The 20,954-nt window shown below is 38.9% G+C and overlaps 1 protein-coding gene across 6 annotated transcripts in view; it reads left to right on the top strand.

The window, feature by feature from the left end:
* The window catches only part of Arhgap44 (Rho GTPase activating protein 44), a 174,439-nt gene that overhangs the window by 125,116 nt on the left and 28,369 nt on the right, over nt 1-20,954 (top strand). For all 6 annotated transcript variants that reach the window (XM_048798104.1, XM_048798103.1, XM_048798107.1 and 3 more), the window contains exons 8-12: nt 9,295-9,363; nt 11,770-11,851; nt 12,260-12,387; nt 16,308-16,419; nt 16,824-16,905. In XM_048798104.1, coding sequence (XP_048654061.1) covers nt 9,295-9,363; nt 11,770-11,851; nt 12,260-12,387; nt 16,308-16,419; nt 16,824-16,905 — 473 coding nt within the window. The remainder of the gene's footprint in view (nt 1-9,294; nt 9,364-11,769; nt 11,852-12,259; nt 12,388-16,307; nt 16,420-16,823; nt 16,906-20,954) is intronic.

The raw sequence follows: 20,954 nt of genomic DNA on the forward strand, positions 1-20,954 counted from the left end.
CCACTATGTTTGGTACTATTATCTATTTATTGCCCCTGCACTTGCTCTTGTTTGTCTTCGACAATTTTTCTTTTGTGATTTTAATTGAACATTTTGTCTGACTTTGTTTTTTCTTGATATGTTTTTTAAACATATCCATTCTACATTTTTTTAAAAAAATTATGGTTTCTCTAGATTTGGAATATTCCCTTACAACTAATTCCAGTCCACTTTTAAATCACAATACTGTTTCATAAGTAGTGGGGAGTAACTTTTGGGAACAGAGTATTCCTAAATCTGAATACATTATTGCTACTATTATTTCTTGCAAAACTTTAGCTGTTATGCCAATTAAGAATAAGAAAACAAGTTGTAATTTTTACCTTCAACTGTTCCTTCTGCACTGTTCTTCCATATAATTTTCTTCTTTCTAAGGAAGTTATGTTTAATGTGTTTTTGTTTTGTTTTGTTTTGTTTTTGGTACTGGGGATTGAACTAAGGAGTACTCAACTACTGAGCCACATCCCCAGCCCTATTTTGTATTTTATTTAGAGACAGGTCTCACTGAGTTGCTTGGTGCCTAGCTGTTGCTGACACTGGCTTTGAACTCGAGATCCTCCTGCCTCAGCCTCACAAGCTGCTGGGATCACAGGCATAAGCCACCTTGCCCGGCTAACATTATTTTAAATGAAGCAGTTTATTTAGCATTAAACATTCAGGCAAGAATGCAGATATTATCCATAATTGATTGAATATTAATGATAAATGTGATAAAAATAATTCTGATTATCAATGATAAATAAATCTTAATCACAATAATTTTATTTTTCCCACTTATCTTCCCTTTATCTATCTATAAAATTAACTCTTTTATGGAGTAGTATACTGTTGTACTTCTCATTTATTTATATAATGTGATGCCTTCTATTTTAATCAGTTTCATAAACATTTTTGGTATTTTGTGATAATAGAAGATGGCAATTGATAAACAGTAGATGGTGTATGATTTTTATAGGTTCCCTTTATACAGTAGAAATAAGGATTTTTTTGGTTAATTTAATATGTGTGTGTGTATTTTACTTCTATTTTTTAATTGTTTTAGTTGTTCATTTTAGATTTACATGACAGTAGAGTGTGTTTTGAAATACCATACATACATGGAATATATAACTTATTATAATTAGGATCCCATTCTTGTGGTTGAACATGATGTGAAATTACACAGGTCATATATTCATATATGATCATAAGAAAATTATGTCTGATTCATTCTACTGTCTTTCCTATTCCCACCCCTCTCCCTTCCCTCCATTTTGCCTTATCTAATTCAATGAACTTCTATTCTTCTCCCTGCCCCCATTATTGTGTGTAACATCTACATATGACAGAGAACACTCAGCCTTTGTTTTGGGGGGGACTGGCTTATTTCACTTAGCATGATATTCTCCAGTTCCATTAATTTACTGACAAATGCCATAGTTTCATTCTTCTTTATAGCTGAGTAATAGTCTATTGTATGTATGTATGTATGTGTGTGTATATATATGTGTATATATATATATATATATATATATATATATATATATATATATATGTATATATACACACACACACACACACACACACATATATATATACATACACACACATACACACAGTTTCTTTATCCATTTATCTGTTGAAGAGCACTTAGTTTGGTTCCATAGCTTAGCTATTTTGAATTGAGATTCTGTAAACATTGATGTGTCTGTTTCACTATAGTACACTGATTTTAAGTTCTTTTGGTATATACACCGAGGAGTGGGATAACTAGGTTAAATGGTGGGTCCTTTCCAACTTTTCTGCTTCCCATAGTGATTATGCCAATTTGCAGTCCCAGTAGCAATGTATGAGTGTACCTTTTACCCATATCCTCACCAACATTTATTGTCACTTGATGTTCTTAATAATTGCCATTCTGACTGAAGTGAGATGGAATCTCAGTGTAGTTTTACTTTGTATTTTTCTAATTGCTAGAGATGTTGAACATTTTTTCATATATGTGTTGACCATTCCTATTTCTTCTGTGAAATGCCTGTTCAGTTCCTTTTCCCACTTATTGATTGGATTATTTGTTTTTTGTTGTTGTTTTTGGTGTTAAATTTTTTGAGTTCTTTGTATGTCATGGAGATTATTGCTCTGAGATGCAGGTGGCAAAGATTTTCTCCCACTCTGTAGGCTCTCTCTTCACGTTCTTGATTATTTCCTTTGCTGTGAAGGAGCATTTTAGTTTGATATTATCCCACTTATTGATTATTGATTTTACTTCTTGTGCTGTAGGGGTCTTCTTGAGGATGTTGGTTCCTAAGGCAATATGATGGAGAATTTGGGCTACCTTTTCTTCTGGTAGGTGCAGGTTTTCTGGTCTAATTCCTTGGTCCTTGATCCACTTTGAGTTGAGTTTTGTGCAGGGTGAAAGATAGGGTTTAATTTAATTTTATTACATATGGATTTCCAGTTTTCTAACATCATTTATTGAAGAAGCTGTCTTTTCTCCAATGTGTGATTATAGTGTCTTTGTCTAGTATGAGATAACTGTATTCGTGTGGGTTTGTCTCTGAGTCCTGTACCATTGGTCTTCATGTCTGTTTTGGTGTCAATAACATGCTGTTTTTGTTTCTATAGCTCTGTAATATAAGTTAAGGTCTGGTATTGTGAGGGCTCCTGCTTCACTTTTCTGGCTTAGGATTGTTTTGGCTATTCTGGGTCTCTTTATTTTTCCAAATGAATTTCATGATTGCTTTTTCCTATTTCTATGAAGAATGGCATTGGAATTTTAATGTGCTATACAATTTTAATAGGAATTGCATTAAATTTGTATAGCACTTTTGGTAGTGTGGACATTTTCAGAGTATTAATTCTGCCTATCCAAGAACATGGGTGATCTTTACATTTTCTAAGGTCTTCTTCAATTTCTGTCTTTAGTGTTCTATAGTTTTCATTGTAGAGGGTTTTCACCTCTTTTGTTAGATTAATTCCCAAGTATTTTATTTTTTTATTTGTTGAGGCTATTGTGAATGGGATAGTTTTCCTAATTTTTCTTTCAGCTAATTCATCATTAGTGTTATGAACTCAGTTGATTTATGGGTGTTTATTTTATATCTTGCTATTTTGCTTAATTCATTTATGAGTTCCAGAAGCTTTCTGGTGTTGTTTTTTTGGGGTCTTTTAAATATAGAATCATGTTGTCAGCAGATGGGATAGTTTGAGCTCTTCTTTTCTTATTCATATCCCTTTAATTTTCTTCTCTTGCCTAATTGCTCTGGATAGAGTTCCAAGGACTATGTTGAATAGAAGTGGAGAAAGAGGGCATCCCTATCGTATTCCAGTTCTTAGAGGGAAAAGCTTTTAGTTTTTCTCCGTTTAGAATGATATTGACCTTGGGTTTAGCATATAGCTTTTACAATGATAAGGTATTTTCCTACTGTCCCTAGTTTTTCTAGTTTTTTTTGAGCAGCAATTGATACTCTATTTTGTTAAATGCTTTTTCTGCGTCTATCGAGATAATTATGTGATTCTTGTCTTTAAATCTATTGATGTGATGAATTATGTTTATTGATTTCCATATGTTGAACCAACCCTGCATTCCTGGGATGAGCCCCACTTGATCATGGTGCACTACTTTTTAATATGTTTTTGTCTGTGATTTGCCAGTATTTTATTAAGAATTTTTGCATCTATCTTTTCAGGGATATTGGTCTGAAGTTTTCTTTCCTTGATGTGTTTTTGTCCAGTTTTGATATCAGGGTGATATTAGCCTCGTAGAATAAGTCTAGAAGTGTTCCTTCCTTTTCTATTTCATGGAATAATTGGAGGAGGATTGGTGTTAGTGCTTCTTAGAAGGTCTGGTGGAACTTGGCTGAGAATCCATCTGGTCCTGGGCTTTTCTTGGTTGGTAGGCTTTTGATGGTGTCTTCAATTTTATTGCTTGCAATTGATCTGTTTAAATTTATTGTGTCCTCCTCATTCAATTTAGGTAGGTCATATGTCTCTAGAAATTTTTCCAAGTCTTCAAGGTTTTCTATTTTATTGGAGTATAAATTTTCAAAAGAGTTTCTGATTATCTTTTATATTTCAGTAGTGTCCATGTTGATATTTTCTTTTTTTTTTTTTCATGAACTTTAGTAATTTGAGTTTTCTCTTTCTTTTTGTTAGCATGCCTAAGGGTTTATCAATTTTATTTTTTTAAAAAAAACAACATTTTGTTTTGTCAGTTTTTTGAATTGTTTCTTTTGTTTCAATTTCATTGATTTCAGCTTTGATTTTAATTCATTTTATACTTCTACTGCTTTTGATGTTGATTTGTTCTTTTTTTTCCTAGGGTGTTGAGATGTAATATTAGGTTATTTATTTGTCAATTTTCTGTTCTTTTAGTGAATGAGCTCAATGCAATGAACTTTCCTCTTAGAACTCCCTTTATGTCCCGGAGGTTTTGATCTGTTGTATTGCTATTCTCATTTACCTCCAAGTATATTTTTTATTTCATCCATTACTTCTTTTGCTATCCATTGGTCATTCAATATTCAGTCTCCAGGTGTTAGAATAGCTTCTATTTTTTATTTTATCATTGATTTCTAATTTCCATCTATTATGATATGATAAAATGCAGGGTATCATCTCTGTTTTCTTGTATTTGCTTTGTGGCCTGAGAGATGGTCTGTTTTAGAGAAGGATCCATTTGCTGCTGAGAAGAAAGTATATTCAACCATTGATGGATGAAATACTTAACTCTCTATATATAAAGTCTAAATTATTGATTGTATTATTTAGTTCTATAGTTTTGTTATTTAGTTTTTGTTTGGAGGATCTATCCAGTGATGAGAGAGGTGTGTTAACATCACCCAGTATTATTGTGTTGTGGTTTGTTTGATTCTTGAAATTGAGAAGGATTTGTTTGATGTACGTAGATGTTCCATTGCTTGGGGCATACATATTTACGATTGTTATATCTTGTTGATGTATAATTTCCTTAAGTAATATGAAATTTACTAGATGACCTAACCCTCTTTGGATTTTTGTTTTATTTTTTTCTTTTTTAGCATGCTTCATAATTTTTTGTTGAAAGGGAGAGAAAATGTACTATGTAAAAGGAACTGTAGTAAACAGACCTTTAGTGATATGGTGGTAAAGTATGGGAGAAGGGAAAGTGTCTATATCCTGTCATGAGGCTCAATCTTTTGCTGAGTGTGTGCGCCTGGTTTGTGAATTTCACCAGGGCTTTGCAGTTTATTTTTCTCTTAGGTGGGACAGAATGGCCAGAAGAAGCTGAAACTGAGTTTTTCCCTTCTCTTCAGGTGGTTAGGTATTGGAAAACAAAACAACAATAAAAAACAATTCAGTAGTTTAAACTTTGGTAAAATAATTTCTCTTGAGGGCAGACCTTGTTGAAAAGAATAGAATGGTCTGGCATATTTCAGAAAGGTAACTTTTCTTTCCCTTGGTGGATTTTTTTCCCTGGTTAGTTTTTAATTTTTTTTTTCCTTTTCTCTGAAACTCACTGTGAGAACCTGGTAGAACTCCTGGAGGTAAAAGGTGGGGCCTTCTTGTGCCTGGGTCTCTCTGGAGGACTTACCTTTCAGGCTTGTCCACATTGAGTCTGCAGCAATTAGTTAATCACTATATATATATATATATATATATATATATATATACACNNGATATATATATATATACACATACATACATACATACACACACACACATATTTTAAAAAATTATATATAAATATATATTTATACATATAAAATTATATATAAATATAAATTGTATATTACATATAAATAAGTATATGGGGATATATATATCCTTATATATTTATTTATATAATTTATATATATATTATATAATATATAATCTATAATCAAAAAGCTAAATAATATATATGTAAAAGCCCTAAGTATATCATCAGAGGAATGAATCATAGAGAGAAAATCTTAATAGATACCACTATAAGATAAAACTTGAATAAAGTACAGTGACTCTTCCAAAGTGATAATGCCCTAAAAGGCAAATGGAAAATTGAGGGGAAGTCTTTGAATATTGATAAAGTCAATGGTCTCATAAATGAAAGAATTCTTACAGACTTTATAAATAAGGATTAGATGAGTAATCTCATAGGAAAATTAGCACTCAGCATTGATGAGCAATTGACTATGGATAATAAAAGAAGATGAAAAACATAATCTAGAAGGAAGCTAACTTCTTGATCAAAAATGCCATTTATTATTTTGATTTCATCTATATATTTGATAGTGATTTCTTAGAATGAAAAGGTTACTGTGGAAAACAAACAAAACACTTCTGAGTTATTCTTTTTAAAAAAAATGTTATTTTTTTTTAGTTTTAGATGGACACACAATATCTTTATTTTATTTTATTTTTTTATGTGGTGCCAAGGATCAAACCCAGTACCTCATGCATGGAGGATGAGCACTCCACCACTGAGCCATAACCCCAACTCCTGACTTATTCTTTATAGTACAGTGACCTTTCCAATGGGTATTTGCAAGTACATAACAACAGCTCTGAGGTTCCAATTCATTATTATCTTTTTAATGTATTTCAATTACATTATTATCTTTCTAATATGTTTCAATTAACTGTCAAGAATTATAGTCAGAATAAATTTTAACTGCAGAATTTGTCATAAGGGACTAATTAGGAGATGGGTGTAAAACCTTTCTGAACAGACATCTGTCCAGTTGTTATAATAGCAAAAAAATAAAACCTGATCAGGTAGTAGTCACCAGCATGGACATGAAGATGCTCATTTGCTCCATTTTATCCAGGCATATCTTTTTTCTGATTGCTTTGTTTACAAAAAATGGAACCCAACTGCTTTTTTGATCATTTTACCTCCCAGAAAAATACAGTCTGTAATGGTGAAAAAATAAAAACACAATTTCCAGCCAGATGCCAGAGACTTGGGAAGCTGAGGCAGAGGATCACGAGTTCAAAGCCAACCTCAGCAATGGCGAGGTGCTTAGCAACTCAGTGAGACCCTGTCTTTAAATAAAATACAAAAATAAGGCTGGATGTGGCTCAGCAGTTGAGAGTCCCTGAGTTCAATCCCTAGTACCAAAAAACCCCCGTAATTTCCAACAAGAGAAACATGTCACCATTACAAACTGTGTTTTTCTAGGGGTAAAAAGCAGTTTGGTTCCATTTTTTTTTTTTTTTTTTGGTAAACCAAACAATCAGAAAAAAGATATGCCTGGATAGAATGGAACAAAATGAGCATCTTCATGTCCACGTTGGCAATTGATTGCTGCCTGCTCAGATTGCCCATGAACTTGGGTCTTTGTTTCCTATTAGAAATTCTGAGTGTAGATTAGTTGCAAAATCAGAAAATAATGACTTTTAACAATATTTTAAACTCTAGTCATTATTGATGAAAGGGGTTTTGTTCTTTATTAAAAAAAAAAAATAGCAGATTTGTAGTTTCCATTCTTGTTTCTTATTTGTAGTGTGGCCTGTTTGGAATCCGAATTGTGACTTTAAAAACGTAGTAACGTACTGATTTTATTTTTTTAAGATTGTCCTGGGAGAGGCCCAGATGGTAAGGAATTGAAAGTGTATTTGATGCAGCACCAGGTCTTTGGGGGGTTCTCTTCCTTTTCTCTGTCTGCTGAGCCATTTTTATCACTTTTTTTTTTCTGGCTCAAAATATCTCCCTCCCAAGGGGAAGACTGGTGATGTATGTCTCCTGAATGGGGCTCTGCAGGGATGTTAGACGAAGTGGATTCCAGATGAGATCCTCTCTCTGGAACCTTGGAGAGACTTGGCAGTCTGCAGAGACCTTCAAATAAGGGTCCTCTGGGGGAAGAGGTTTGACGTGGTCTTGCGCTTATTGTATTTTGGAAATTTGCCAACTCTGAGCCTTAATTTCCTCATTTAGAGAATAGTTTTGAAGTTCCTACTAGGCTAAGCATTTTTAGACAGTGGTCAATAGATAAGATTCTTGAATACGTGGACAACCTACTGACCTAAAATTAGAAAATTAATTCTTACCTAAGAGGGTTAGGTGAAAATTTGTGCTTCACACCTAGAAAGTTCTCCATGAGTGTCCGTTCATTTTTTTCTCTTTGTTCATTCTGTGCAAGTCAGTCATGCATAGCTTGGTCTCATCAGTGCCTAGAGGTCCCCAGAGAACAGATTTCCTCTTTCAGTTCTGTGTTCCCTTGACTAGTATACAAGAACTATTGAGTGATGTTCCCAGGAGTTGCTTGCCTGTCCTGGATTCTAGAAATGAAACAGGTTGCTCCTACACATCCCGGTGTTTTTGCCGAGAATCAGCTTAATTGGAGAAGCTAAGGGTTGTGGTTTGGTACAGATCGCTTGAGGTTTCATGGCACAGGGTCTGTCCAAAAGCATGTTGTCACTGCTTTCATTTATTCAGCATCCAGGTGGTTTTCTTGGGCTACCATTGCGTTTGGCTCAACCTGAACATGTAAGCTCTTGTCAGTTACCCACCTCGTCTAAGTATTGCCAACCTAAGATTGCCAAACAGGCAAGCACCTAAGAGGTCATATGAGTTGCACAAACAAGTTCAGAGGAGGGTCACGCTCAGAAATACTGTGAGTGACAGAATTTCATCCTGCTCAAAAGAAACATTGATGACGCAATGTTATGCCTGTTTTTCTGGAACCTAGAATGGTTCTCCTCAAAGGATGAAACATTCCATGTTCCAACACTGCATTAGGCCATTGCCATCCAAGCCCATGCAGACCTGAATAATGAAGGGATGCTGATGCTGTGAGATCCGTGTGCAATGTGAGATGAGTCCAGGTTTTGCCAGGTATTGAGTCAGCAATGCTTTCCCTGTGCACCTGTCTTCTCTAAGCTTTCTCTAAATTGCTGCATCTCCTTCCATCTCTTTCCTTATCGTGATGATCACGTAATCAGAATTGAGAGTGAAAGAGAGCTGGGGCAGGAGAAGGAAGCTTGCTTCAGGATGGTGGCACAAGCTGCAGAGGTGTACGGATGTCATTTGCACTTCATGCTCCCACACCAGCTTTGACTTTAACTGCAGACATAGCCCATGTGTTAAAAACCCTGAGGGACCTATTGGCATAGGTGTACTTTTCAAACTCACTCATTTTGTAGAGCCGTTGTGGGAAAACATGGAATTCCCTATGAAAAAAAGTTTGTAACATATCAAATATTATTTTAAAATGAAACTGTTTAAGGCTCCTTTCTCCTGTGGTGTATAGACTCAGACATTAGCTACCTTATTATTTTATGTTTTACCTTGGTTGTATCTTTTACCTTGCACAGGACCAACTCTCCGCTGACATGTACAGTTTTGTGGCCAAAGAAATCGACTATGCAAACTACTTTCAAACGGTAAGGGTCCAGAAAGGTGAGATTGCATGAAAGTGTTAGCAAGATTCATGGTGTGGATAGAAAGGGAATGTGGGCATGGAACTCGGGGCCTCTCACTTAGTTAGCACATCATAGAAAAGGGTGAAACTGTTCTATCATGAATAGATTCTGCCTTCCTTACTCCTTATAGGGGTTTCTTCAAAAACATAAGAATAAAACCCAGCCCCCTCCCTGGATTTATTGCAGTCATCAATTACACTATTTATTTCAGTCATCAATTACACTGAATGATAACTGAAAGCAATTTTGCTACCTTTCCTAGTAGACATCTGGCAGTGCTTGGAGGCATTTCTAATCATTGCAGCTAGGGAGGGACATTGTCATCTAATAGATAGACCAGGAACGCTGCTAAGTTTCTCACAATATGTAGGGCAGCTCCCTACCACCAAGATTTGCCCACTCCCCCAATATATTAGTAGGACCAATGTTGAGAAAACTTGATCTGGGTCTTGATAAGGGTCTTGAGGAGAATAGGAAGATAACCACCTCATCCCAAGTGAGCACTGATTTTGATATAGGTTTTTGCTGTAGTGGCAAATAGGTGAATAGTGATTGATATGTAACCTGTTTATGCCGCAGTCCGGCTGCAGCAGAATAACCGGGAGGTGACGAACAACTTGTGTACGTTGATACAGCAGGAGTGGGAGCCGTTTATTGTAGGACAGGAGCAGTATTTATACATTCCACACAGCTTATCTAATTAACATAAACTAGATACAGCAGTCAACCAATCAGGAATCTCCACACTTAATGGCTCGCTTTTGTTACTTCTCAAACCACTCCCTCTGGCATTTTGCCAGGCACCATCCAGACTTGTTTACGAACTCTAACATTCCCCTGGCAAAATGCCAGGTGTTATTTTGACTTGTTTACAGACTCTAACATGTTTACCTGTCTCTTACCCATGGAAGCAGATTTAGAGTTGAGAAAGAGGAAGAAACAGGATCTGAATCACCTACACTTAAATGATCCAGTTCAGATAATGAGGACTCTTGCTGTTTAGCAGGGTAAATGCAAAGCAAGTGAAACAACAACAATAAAAAACCAAGAAAACAAAAATCGTACACAGAGAAATAATACAAAATGACAGATTGTCCCGTTCACCTGCTCATGTTGAGACTAAAACTCTAGAAAGCACACACTCTGTCTATATATACATATACATGTGTGTGTGTCTGTATACACACACACACATACTTACATATGTTTATTTTTTATATGATCAGGGAGGTGATAGAATGATAAGGAAGGGGAGTAAAAATAAAAACAGGAGAATTCCTGAAAAGGATGACGTGCTTTATGGAATATGGTAGAAGTGCTATGGGCTATTAGCATTCTTCGAACATTTTTATTACTGGCCCAGACATTCATATGTTTCTTATTTCTGCAAAAAGAACTGATATCTATTATTCCCAACTTGGAGAGTTAATTTTACAATAGTATTTTTTCCAAGTGCATTTTATCGGTTTCAGTTGTGAAGATGAGACTTGACTTTAGACTTTCTGAAACCAACGAAATACCAGCATTCCAAGCCTTATTAGATTGTCTAATTGTCCCTTGGGTACCATTTATTTACTTATTCTGTTAACTTTGTTAAAAAAAAATCTGCATTAGTTTTCCATCAGTGTTATTGGTATTTCCTCTCCACAGCAAGGATTCAGAGCTGTTCCCTCCCCCTCTGTCCTCCATGCCCACTCTTGGGGACAGGAGAAGGAGATTCTGAAAATAAATGAAGTAACTGTTGCTCATGGGTTTTCCCTTGCCGTTATCCACATGTCAGCTGTGTTTTAATTTAATGGGATGATCACAGTAGGGCACCATGAGGAATTTGTTCTTCCGATTGCACCACAATAGCCAGAGCAAGTTCACCTCCCAGTGTACCTAAAGAGGATCCCAGGTCCAGCTGTATGTTTTCTGATCAGCTCGAAGTTAAACTAAGTTGGCAGAAATCGAAGACGTATACAGATTGATTTAGCCCATACATATTGTAGAGGCAAATGAATTTCTAAGTGTATTTCCCATTTATAATCACCTGTTCTTGCACTTCTCTTTGCTGCCTTTTCCTGGGGTGCCAGGAAAGGTAGGGTGGTGGCTAAGATGAAGCTTTCTAAGCCAGGCTCCAGCTCTGGGGGAACTCCCTTATTTTTTCAGGTTCTCCTGCTTCTCAAATTTCCATTCTTAGTCTGCTGTGACAGGCTGAAGCATGACTATCTTCCTATGTGAGTTGGAGGAGGGAGCAGGGGGCTCCTTCTCCCTCCCCCATGAGTAAGCACCTTCACGCAGAACCTGCTATGTGCAACAGAGAAGCCTGTGTTCCTGCCGTTCAACACAGGGTAATGTATTTTTGTTTTGTTTTGTTTTTCTCAGCTAATAGAAGTGCAAGCTGAATACCACAGGAAGTCATTGACACTGTTGCAGGCTGTATTGCCTCAAATAAAAGCACAACAAGGTAAGCACATGCCTTCCCTGGGAGGGGAGTCTGGGGAGCCCGCTTGCCTTCCCAGATGAGACCATCTCCTTGCATTTTGGTCACTGTTTAAGATTTACACAATCATGTCACATTCAGATGAGCCCCTAGAACTTTGTATGATGGTATTGATCCAGTCGTAATCAAGTCAAGCACATCCAATCATGAACCCCACCCAGGATGAATGTGGTGTGTCACATTAACCCCAGCACTAATGGATACAGCTGGCTGACCACCTACCCTCTCCCTCATCCCCAATCCCCAACTAGGCCGCCATTTTTTTTTTTTTTTGGTAGTCTTAGGAGAATCTGAATGACAAGAGAAAAGAAAGATAATGTGAGTGACCTTCTCAAACTGCTGACTGACTTCTTTCTTTCTTCTCCTCCTCAGAGGCCTGGGTTGAGAAACCCTCCTTTGGGAAGCCACTGGAGGAGCATCTCACAATCAGTGGCCGAGAGATCGCCTTCCCCATTGAGGCGTGTGTGACGATGCTGCTGGAGTGTGGGATGCAGGAGGAGGTAGGATGGAGCATAGCCAGACCCAGCTATGAGCAGGTCACCTCTTCCAAGAGGCAGCATCTCCGGGGTCTTCTCTCCTGTATCATCTCTATCCTGGCCCCCTCCAATCCAAACACAAAGACAGGGGATGTGGTTCTGCCCCCTGCCCTGCAGACACAAACTGGTCCTGCTTTTTCTTCATTTTATATTGAGAGTGGAGGATTGTGGGCAGCTTGCTACATCTGGCCCTGAGGACTGGATGTGCAGATTTGACTTGTTGTTTCTTCAGACTTAATGTGATTTGATGACTTTGGCATTCTATTGCTGCTGTTACTACGCCAACTCCTTCTCTCTCCTCCTCCTATTGTGTAAAAATTTTCCTAATTTCCAAAATAGAGTTCTTAACGTTTTGGATCACAGGTCTTTTATAGACATCCTCAAAATTTGATTGATAGCAACATTAGAAAGTATTTTTAAAGAACTGCCTTTAAAAAAAAGATCTATGAGAAATTGGTGGTGGCTGTTGTTTTTATTTCTGTGTGAATTGTTTCCTGGGAGATAAGAGCCATCTTTCTTTGCTCCAGTAGGCTCTTTTAACACCTTTATCCAATATTCCTTTGAGCTGATCACCTAGTCCATGTCTATTTAGACCACTCATGCATTTATTACTAAACAAAGTATAAAATGAGAAAGGAGGGTAGCATCTATCCAGTAAGCCTGGTTAATCAAAAACAGGCTGCAACCCAAGTAAGCACTGGGTCACATGGGAAAAACTAAGGTTTCTAAGTGGAAGAAGGAAAGGCAGTGAACGTTCATCTCAGTGTTGGCTGTTTCCATGTGCCAGGTCTATTTGAGATGCTAGATATCCAAAAAGGAATGGGAATAAATGTTTCATTTTTACCCCATTTTATGTGCCTTCATGTTTGTCATCAATTAAGAAAGAAGAATTCTCTTTGATATCTGAGAAATAGTTTCACATAGGTGGTGTACTGGGCTTTTTAGCCCCTCTATTTTATTTTTTTAAATTATGGAAATATGTATACACACAAAGATAAGAAAATAATCCCCATCCCCCAGCTTGTAGTCAATCTGTTTTAATCTCTGTCTCCATTTCCTGCCTCCTAATACCTGCTTTGGATATTTTGAAGCTAATTTCAGATGTGGTGTCATTTCCACAAAGTGTTTTAGAATGTATTTCTTAAAGAAAAGGAATATTCTAAAATACAGTTGCAACAGTATTATTATAGCAAAAAATAACAGTAATGTACTAACATCATTACATATCTAGTCGGTGTCAATTGGTTCTCAGAGAATGGACTCTGACATCTCTAGTCTTGCCTCAACTTTCCTGTCTCTGCCCTTTCTGAGACATTCTGCCTCTGGACAAATCTTGCACTCAATTAATCTCTCTCTCCTTCTCTTTCTTCCTTCTCCTCCTTTCCCTCCCCTCTTCCTTTCTCTCTCTCCTTCTCCCTTTTTCTTTCTCTTTTTCCCTACTTTACATCAGCTCTTTCCCTTTAATAACAAATATGCTTAGGTTTTCCCCTAATTTACGAAAAAAAAAAAAAAAATCTTCTTTCAACCTTGCTACAACCTCGGACTCCTTTCCTAACCCCTTGGTTTCTTTCTGCTTTTCAATTTCTATGAATAACTTGCAGCATTTGCTGTTTGTGCATTATCAACACCATTTACTCGCTGCTCTTCCTTGGTGTAGCTTCTGTCCCAACCCCTACACTGCAGCTGCCCTCGGGGGCCCCCAGGGAGCCCCAGGTTGTCAGATCTAGGGCCTCAGTCCCAGCCTCCTTGGCCACGCAAGTGCCTGATGTTGCTAGTGCAGCCATCCTTGAAGGGCTCCCGGCTGCCGGGCTGGCTGTCCCCTCCTGCCTCCAACCACAGGGCCCTCCCCATTCCCTGTTCTTTCCTGTCATTTACTCCTCATCTCCTAGTGCTTCACATCCACTTCAGTGGGAGGGCTCCACTCCTGTGTTGGCACTCTTTAACATTTCCATGAAAAATTCCCTCTAATATCCATAGAAATACTCACTAGCTCTCTTTTTTTATTATTTTTTATTTTTTTAGTTGTAGATGGACATAATACCTTTTTTTAAATTTATTTTTATGTGCTGAGGATTGAACCCAGTGCCTCACATGTGCTAGGCAAGTGCTCTACCACTGAGCCACAACCCCAACCCCACTAGCTATCTTAATAACGCTTCCCTTAATGGGACAGTCTCCTCTTGCAGTTATGCAATCAAATATCTGAAGTCTTAGGCACTCATCCACCTTATCCACAGGGCATATGTTCCAAGACCCCCAGTGGATGCCCAAAACTATTACCGAACTCTATATATACTACTAGGTTGTTTTTTTTTTTTTGCTATACATAAATACTTTAAATTTATACATTAGGTATATATAGTAAGAGATTAGCAGCAACAGTAATATACTAGAACACTTGTAACAATATATCATAATAAGCTATTCAAATTATAGAAATGAGTTATTTATTTCTGTAATTTTCCATTTAGTATTTCCAGACTGAAGTTGACCAAGGATAACTGAAACTTACTGAAAGTGAAGTTGCAGATAACAGAGGGTTACTGTATTTAACACTGTCCACCACCAAGTACTGCTGGCTCTTCTTGCATGGCTATGCCTGGTTTTGTGAGAGTCTAAACCTCTCCTTAAGTGTATTTTGTAGCTTGGTCTCTTGGTCATAGTAGCCTTATAGACACATTGCATAACCTCCTCACATGCCAAAGAGCCTTGAACGCTGATTTATCTGTCACACCCTCCACTAGGAAGGGAGTTAGCCATCTTAGTAGGCCAGAAACTCAGTATTTCAGACTGAACATTTTCTTTTAAAGGAATCTGGAAATCTGAGTGACCATAAAAGTTTGAAGGAGCAAACAAGCGCATTCTGCCAGCTTGTTTCTCAGCCTGTAGTTTGGATCACAGAATGGAGGAAGCTCTTGAGAACAGTTGGTGCATGCCTATAATCCTAGCAGCTCAGGGGGCTGAGATAGGAAGATTGAAAGTTTGAGGCCAGCTTCAGCAACTCAGTGAGACCCTCAGCAACTGAAGGAGACCCTGTGTTGAGATAAAATGGGCTGGGAATATGACTTAGTGGTAAAACATTCCTAGGTTCAATCCCCAGTATCAAAATAATAATAATAATAATAATAATAATAATAATAATAATAATAATAATAATAATAATAATAATAACAACAACAACAACAACAACAACAAACAATAATAATAAAAAAAATGCAGGAAGCTAACAAGTTGAAACAGAAACCACCAGGGCTTTCTGTCTAACTCACCTGGGACTTGGTGGTTCCTTTTCAGTGCTGACCAGCATTTGTCTTCTCTTCTGCACACTCTGCCCTCTTCTTTCTGTGCCTGGCTTGCTTTGCTCTACAATGTGCAGAGGCTTATTTGAACGAAGTGATGGTAATACCAAAGTAATGCTAATAATGGAACATGGAGGCTCCATCATACCCTGTCCCCAGTCTGCCCTTCCTCTGAGGACTTGGCAATTTGATTGCTCCTCGTGTATGTGCACATTCACCCACACCCCTCATAGACCTTTTCTCATCCCACTTGTTAGATCTCCACGTCTGACCAGGTCTCAGTCAGTTCTTCACAGGACGTATCTTAAGTGTACAGGAACAACAGTTTGAGTGTTCAGGGTTCTATTAGCCAATAGATACTTCCCGAACCACTATAATGAGCCACCCTGACATCAGGCAGGAAAAGAGCACAGTGTAAAATTAGATCCAGTTCCTACTCTCAAGTTGCCTATGTCTGCAGGAAGAGACCTAAAAAAAGGGGCAGAAACAATATGGGAACCTGGTGTTAGAAGAATGTACCTTGGAGGTTTTGCTCTTGTACCTTTGAGTTGCCGACTGTCTGCTAACCCTCTGTTTTGTACGTAGGGACTCTTTCGAGTAGCTCCCTCTGCCTCCAAGCTGAAGAAGCTGAAAGCTGCGCTGGACTGCTGTGTGGTGGATGTGCAGGAGTACTCGGCAGACCCCCATGCCATTGCAGGTGGGCACCCACAGCCTGTTGGCAGGATGCTCTCAGCAAGGCCGCATAGGGAAGGGGTGAGCATGCAGAGGGTGTGGTTACATGTCAAGGACACTCCAGCCCAGGCCTTTCCAATAGGCTTCATTCACATGTGTCCACTCAGGGCCCAGTTTCAGGGCTGTTTGTTCTGGCCCCTTGAAGGAGGGCCTCCTACTGTTCCAGGAGAAGATGTAGTGATGTGGGAAGTAAGAGGACAAGGCGATTGTCATCCCAGGTCCCCCTACCTGAGCCCTGGGTCTGTTCGTGTGAGTAGCCTCTGTGTGGTCTTGTGTTGGTCAGGGAGCCAGTCTCCAGAGACAACCCACATGGGTACTGCAGGCTGCCAGGTCATAACGGCTCATTGTCATTATTGTATCTACACTCAGGAGCTTTGAAATCTTACCTCCGAGAGTTGCCAGAACCACTCATGACCTTTGAACTCTATGACGAGTGGATCCAGGCGTCCAAGTGAGTACCTTGTGTTCACCGTCTTGCGGGTCAGAGTTTATGGGGATGTACAGTCATCCCTTGGTGTCTGTGCTCAAGATCTGGGACCCCAGAGGCTCAAAGTCCCTTATGTATAATGACTTAATATTTGCATATAAGCCAGCACACTTCATCTTGTAGACTTTAAATCACTTCTAGATTACTTACAATACCTAATAAAATGTAAGCACTGTGTAATATTTTTTATTAACGTATTGTTTAGGCAGTAAACAAGGGGAAAAGTCTGTGTACGTTCATGCAGATGCAACCATCATAGCCCTAACTGCAAAGTACACGGTCCACGGCTAATTGACTACATGGATCTTGAACCCAGGAATACTGAAAGATGGCTATGTTTATTGAAGATAGGGAAGCATGTAACCTGGGATCTGGAAATTTCATTTCAAATCCATCATGAAGACATTTTCCAAAGAGGCATGTACAAGGATGTTGATTGCAGCATAATTTGGGATAACAGAAGCCTGCAAGTTAATTAAAGATTTAGTGGGCAAGGGAGGTGGGAGTCCTGACTAAATAAACTATGGTGTGCATTTTCTGAAACCATTAGGCAGAGCTGATATGAAAATATATGGAGATTTATTGTTGAGTGGAGTAAAGCAAGTTAATGAGGATACAATGTGATATTCTATTCTAAAAAAAAATAAATACCCAACACACTCAAATGGTAGAATTTCAGGTATGCCTCAATATATGTGGAAGTGCACTAAAGAAGGTTCTGGAAGGGCTCGCTCGGGCAATGGCAGTGACCCCTGCTAAGAGTGCAGTAGGACATGAGAGTGACCATGGCAGTCTTTGTCTTCATCTGTGATAGGAATATTGCACCAATAACTAATAATAAAAAGGCAGAACAAGAGGGTAGTGGACGCTATCTCCTGAGCATAAGCCTGAGGGAGCAGGCCTCTCAGCAAGGAGCAGAGCCAGGCCCCCGATGGTGGCAATGCCAAGCCTGGGGGCAGGGTCACCACCAGGTCACACACTGCAGCTTCTCAGTGTGGCTTTGCTTCTTGATTCTTGCATTCTTTCCTTGGTTTATTGCTGTATTAGGATGTTATATGTTCTCTTTGGATATAAGAGCTATCTCAAGCTAGGTGTGGTGGTGCACACCTGAAATCCCAGCAGCTCAGGAGGCTAAAGCAGAAGGATCTCAGGTTCAAAGCCAGCCTCAGCAACTTAGTGAGGCCCTGAGAAACTCAGAGAGACCCTGTCTCTAATAAAATATTTTTAAAAGCTGGAGATGTGGCTCAGTGATAAAGCAGTCTGGGGTTCAATTCTAGGTACCCCAAAACAACGTCTCAAGTAAACACTGTTGAGAATTGGCACAGGAGGAAAAGTGGTGGAGAGAATGGTAGAGATTGTGCAGTCAGAAGACAGAAAAGAAGAGAAGAGTGTTTTATGAGAGCAAGTCTGGAGCAAATAGCTATCCTAGCAAGGTGGCCATGATTGGAAATGGTGTCTTAGAGATCTCTGGTGTTGGGACTTAGTCTCAAGGACAGCCTGGGTCTTCTGTCAGAAAGAATCTGGTGTGTGTATCTGATACTGATGCACCTCCCCCTTCCACACACACTCTCTCTTCCCCCCACCCCCTCTGATGGATCTTTTTAAAAAAAATCTGACTCACAATTGTATAGGTTTATAGAATATAAGATGATGTTTTAATCCATGTATGTATCATACAATGATGAAATCCAGGTAATGAGTATAACCATCACCTCCAGCATTAATCATTGATGCTTCTAGTTCTTAATGAAGCCAGACTTGAATGTGCAGAGCCAGAGGAAGCTCGCTTCAATCAAGTGAAACAGTGTAATTTTTTTTTTTTTTTTTTTTTGTGGTGCTGGGGATTGAACCCAGGGCCTTGTGCATGCAAGGCAAGCACTCTACCAACTGAGCTATATCCTCAGCCCCCAACAAGTGTATTTTTTTAATGCATTGTAAAAGGCTGGCCAAATCTGTGGTACTCTTATTGTGAAGACCAAGTGTTGGACTCTGTGAGGATACTAGTTATAATAAGTGGTATCATTTTTTTCAGTGCTTATTAGAGGTTTAACTTTGCACTAAGCCCATTATACATTTTTACGTTCCTTAAATTTCTCAGAAATTCTTATTAATTAAGTGGTTTGTGCTATGTCCCCCATTTTACAGGTGAGGAATTTGAGGTATAGAATAGGTATATAGCAGCAGGCTACTTGCCAGCTAATGTATGGCAGAATGAGAATTTGAATCCATGGAGTCCAGTTCCAGGGTCCATGCACTTACCTATTTTATGCCTCTCTAAAGAAAGACTGGTCCCAGGAAGAAGTCAAGTGAGAACATATCATTTGCTGAAAACCATCCCTTTTTTCTTTTTTTAAATCATGAAATATCCAAGAGATCTGGATGATGTGAAGCTAGAGAAAGGGAGGCTAGCTCAGCCCATCGCCACCTACCCAAGATGCTCTACCTCTCACCTCATTTGCAGAGGTGGATCTCCATTAGGAAATAGGAATGATCCAGTGACCCGAAGTAGTCGGTGTCTTTGAACCTAGGGAAAAAGAACTTATTTTCACACTGGATTATAAACATGTCATGCTGAAGGCTCTTGGTGATGATGGTGCCTTCCACTTAAGGTCACACCTTCTCGAGAAAGTCATTTTTGCCTGAAGCGATTGTTTTTAACCCTCTGTGTGCATCAGACTCTCCTGGGAAGCTTCTAAAAGATGCCGGTGGAGATTCAGGTGACCATTCCTCTGGGTTCTGTGTTTCAAAGCTCTCAAGGCTGTTGGGTGGATAACCTTGACCCACCTTAACAGGGCATTGGATTGCAGGCAGATTCCTAAAATACAGTCGGCCAGGGATGGGGCATCTGGAAGTCCAGCAGAACCAAAAGTGGACTGGTTATCTCAAAGTGACATTCCTTACAGTGTTAAAGCAGAGAGGACTTCCTTGTCATGCAGGCTGAGGAAAATGAGGCCTCTTCTGATTGCTTGTTGTGAATCTTCTATTTTTGGAAAAATTAGTCTTTTTCAGAGTCCATTTGATTGCATGGCACTTAAAACAAGTGATCTCTTTCTGGTTTGGTCTGGGCTGCCGTGGCCCAGTGCTCGAGGCTCCTCTAAAGTAGCAGCTTCCCACGAACTGACTGTCACCTTCAAAAGGTCAAAGATTGGAAAAGGGAGTGGGGTTTGGTGTCAATGAAGATGCCTCAGCAAATGACAGAGGTGACAACAGCAGCCTGCAGATGGCTACTTAGCAATGATGTCGAACTTGGCATGAACCAGCAGCAGGACCAGCTGCTTTGGACTGCTTCTTCTTTAGACCTCTGGTGCAGCTCTGTGAGCAAAATATTATTGTGAACCCGGTACAGAGGAGGGAACAGGAGCTCACAGAGGTTGGGGAGTTGGCACAAGATCACAGGATGGAGCTGGGTCTTTCTTCCCACGCAAAACCCCGCCTTGGCCAGGCTAGAGACCCATGACAACTCCTTAACGCATCTTCTGTCACCTTTCAATTTCTGAATGGAACCTTTAGTTTTCACTCTAGTCTCCTGGTTCAAGATCCTTGTGGAGAATGCCTGCCTCTTTCTTGAGGCAGAAATGAGGAAAGTCAGTTTTCTTACCTTGGTCAGAATCAACAGCAGGACCTTGGAGTACCCAGCAATGAAGTGTGCAGGTGACAGCCACACCTCGGCTGTGGGTCCCGGGTCAACAGGTTGGAGTTGGGCCTCACCCTGATGCTGTTTATCTTTCAGTTTTTCTTGAGAAAGGATTCTTTGAGCATAAAGCTTTTCTGATGTGGGTCTTAATATAGATTTATATAAAAAATGTCATCTTTTAAATAATACATATTTATTTAATTCTAAGAGTAAATCATTTTTGCATAGTGAAAAAAGTCCTTCAGCTACTGGAAGTTATCTATTTCCTGAGTTATATCTTGAAGGGTCAGATTTCTTCATGTCTATGTAATCTCCTTATTTACAGGTATTTTTATTAAGGATCTATTTTATGCCAAATGTCAGGAAAATTAAGAAGCAA

Source organism: Marmota marmota, unplaced genomic scaffold (genome assembly GCF_001458135.2).
Source record: "Marmota marmota marmota unplaced genomic scaffold, marMar, whole genome shotgun sequence".
NCBI lineage: Eukaryota > Metazoa > Chordata > Mammalia > Rodentia > Sciuridae > Marmota > Marmota marmota.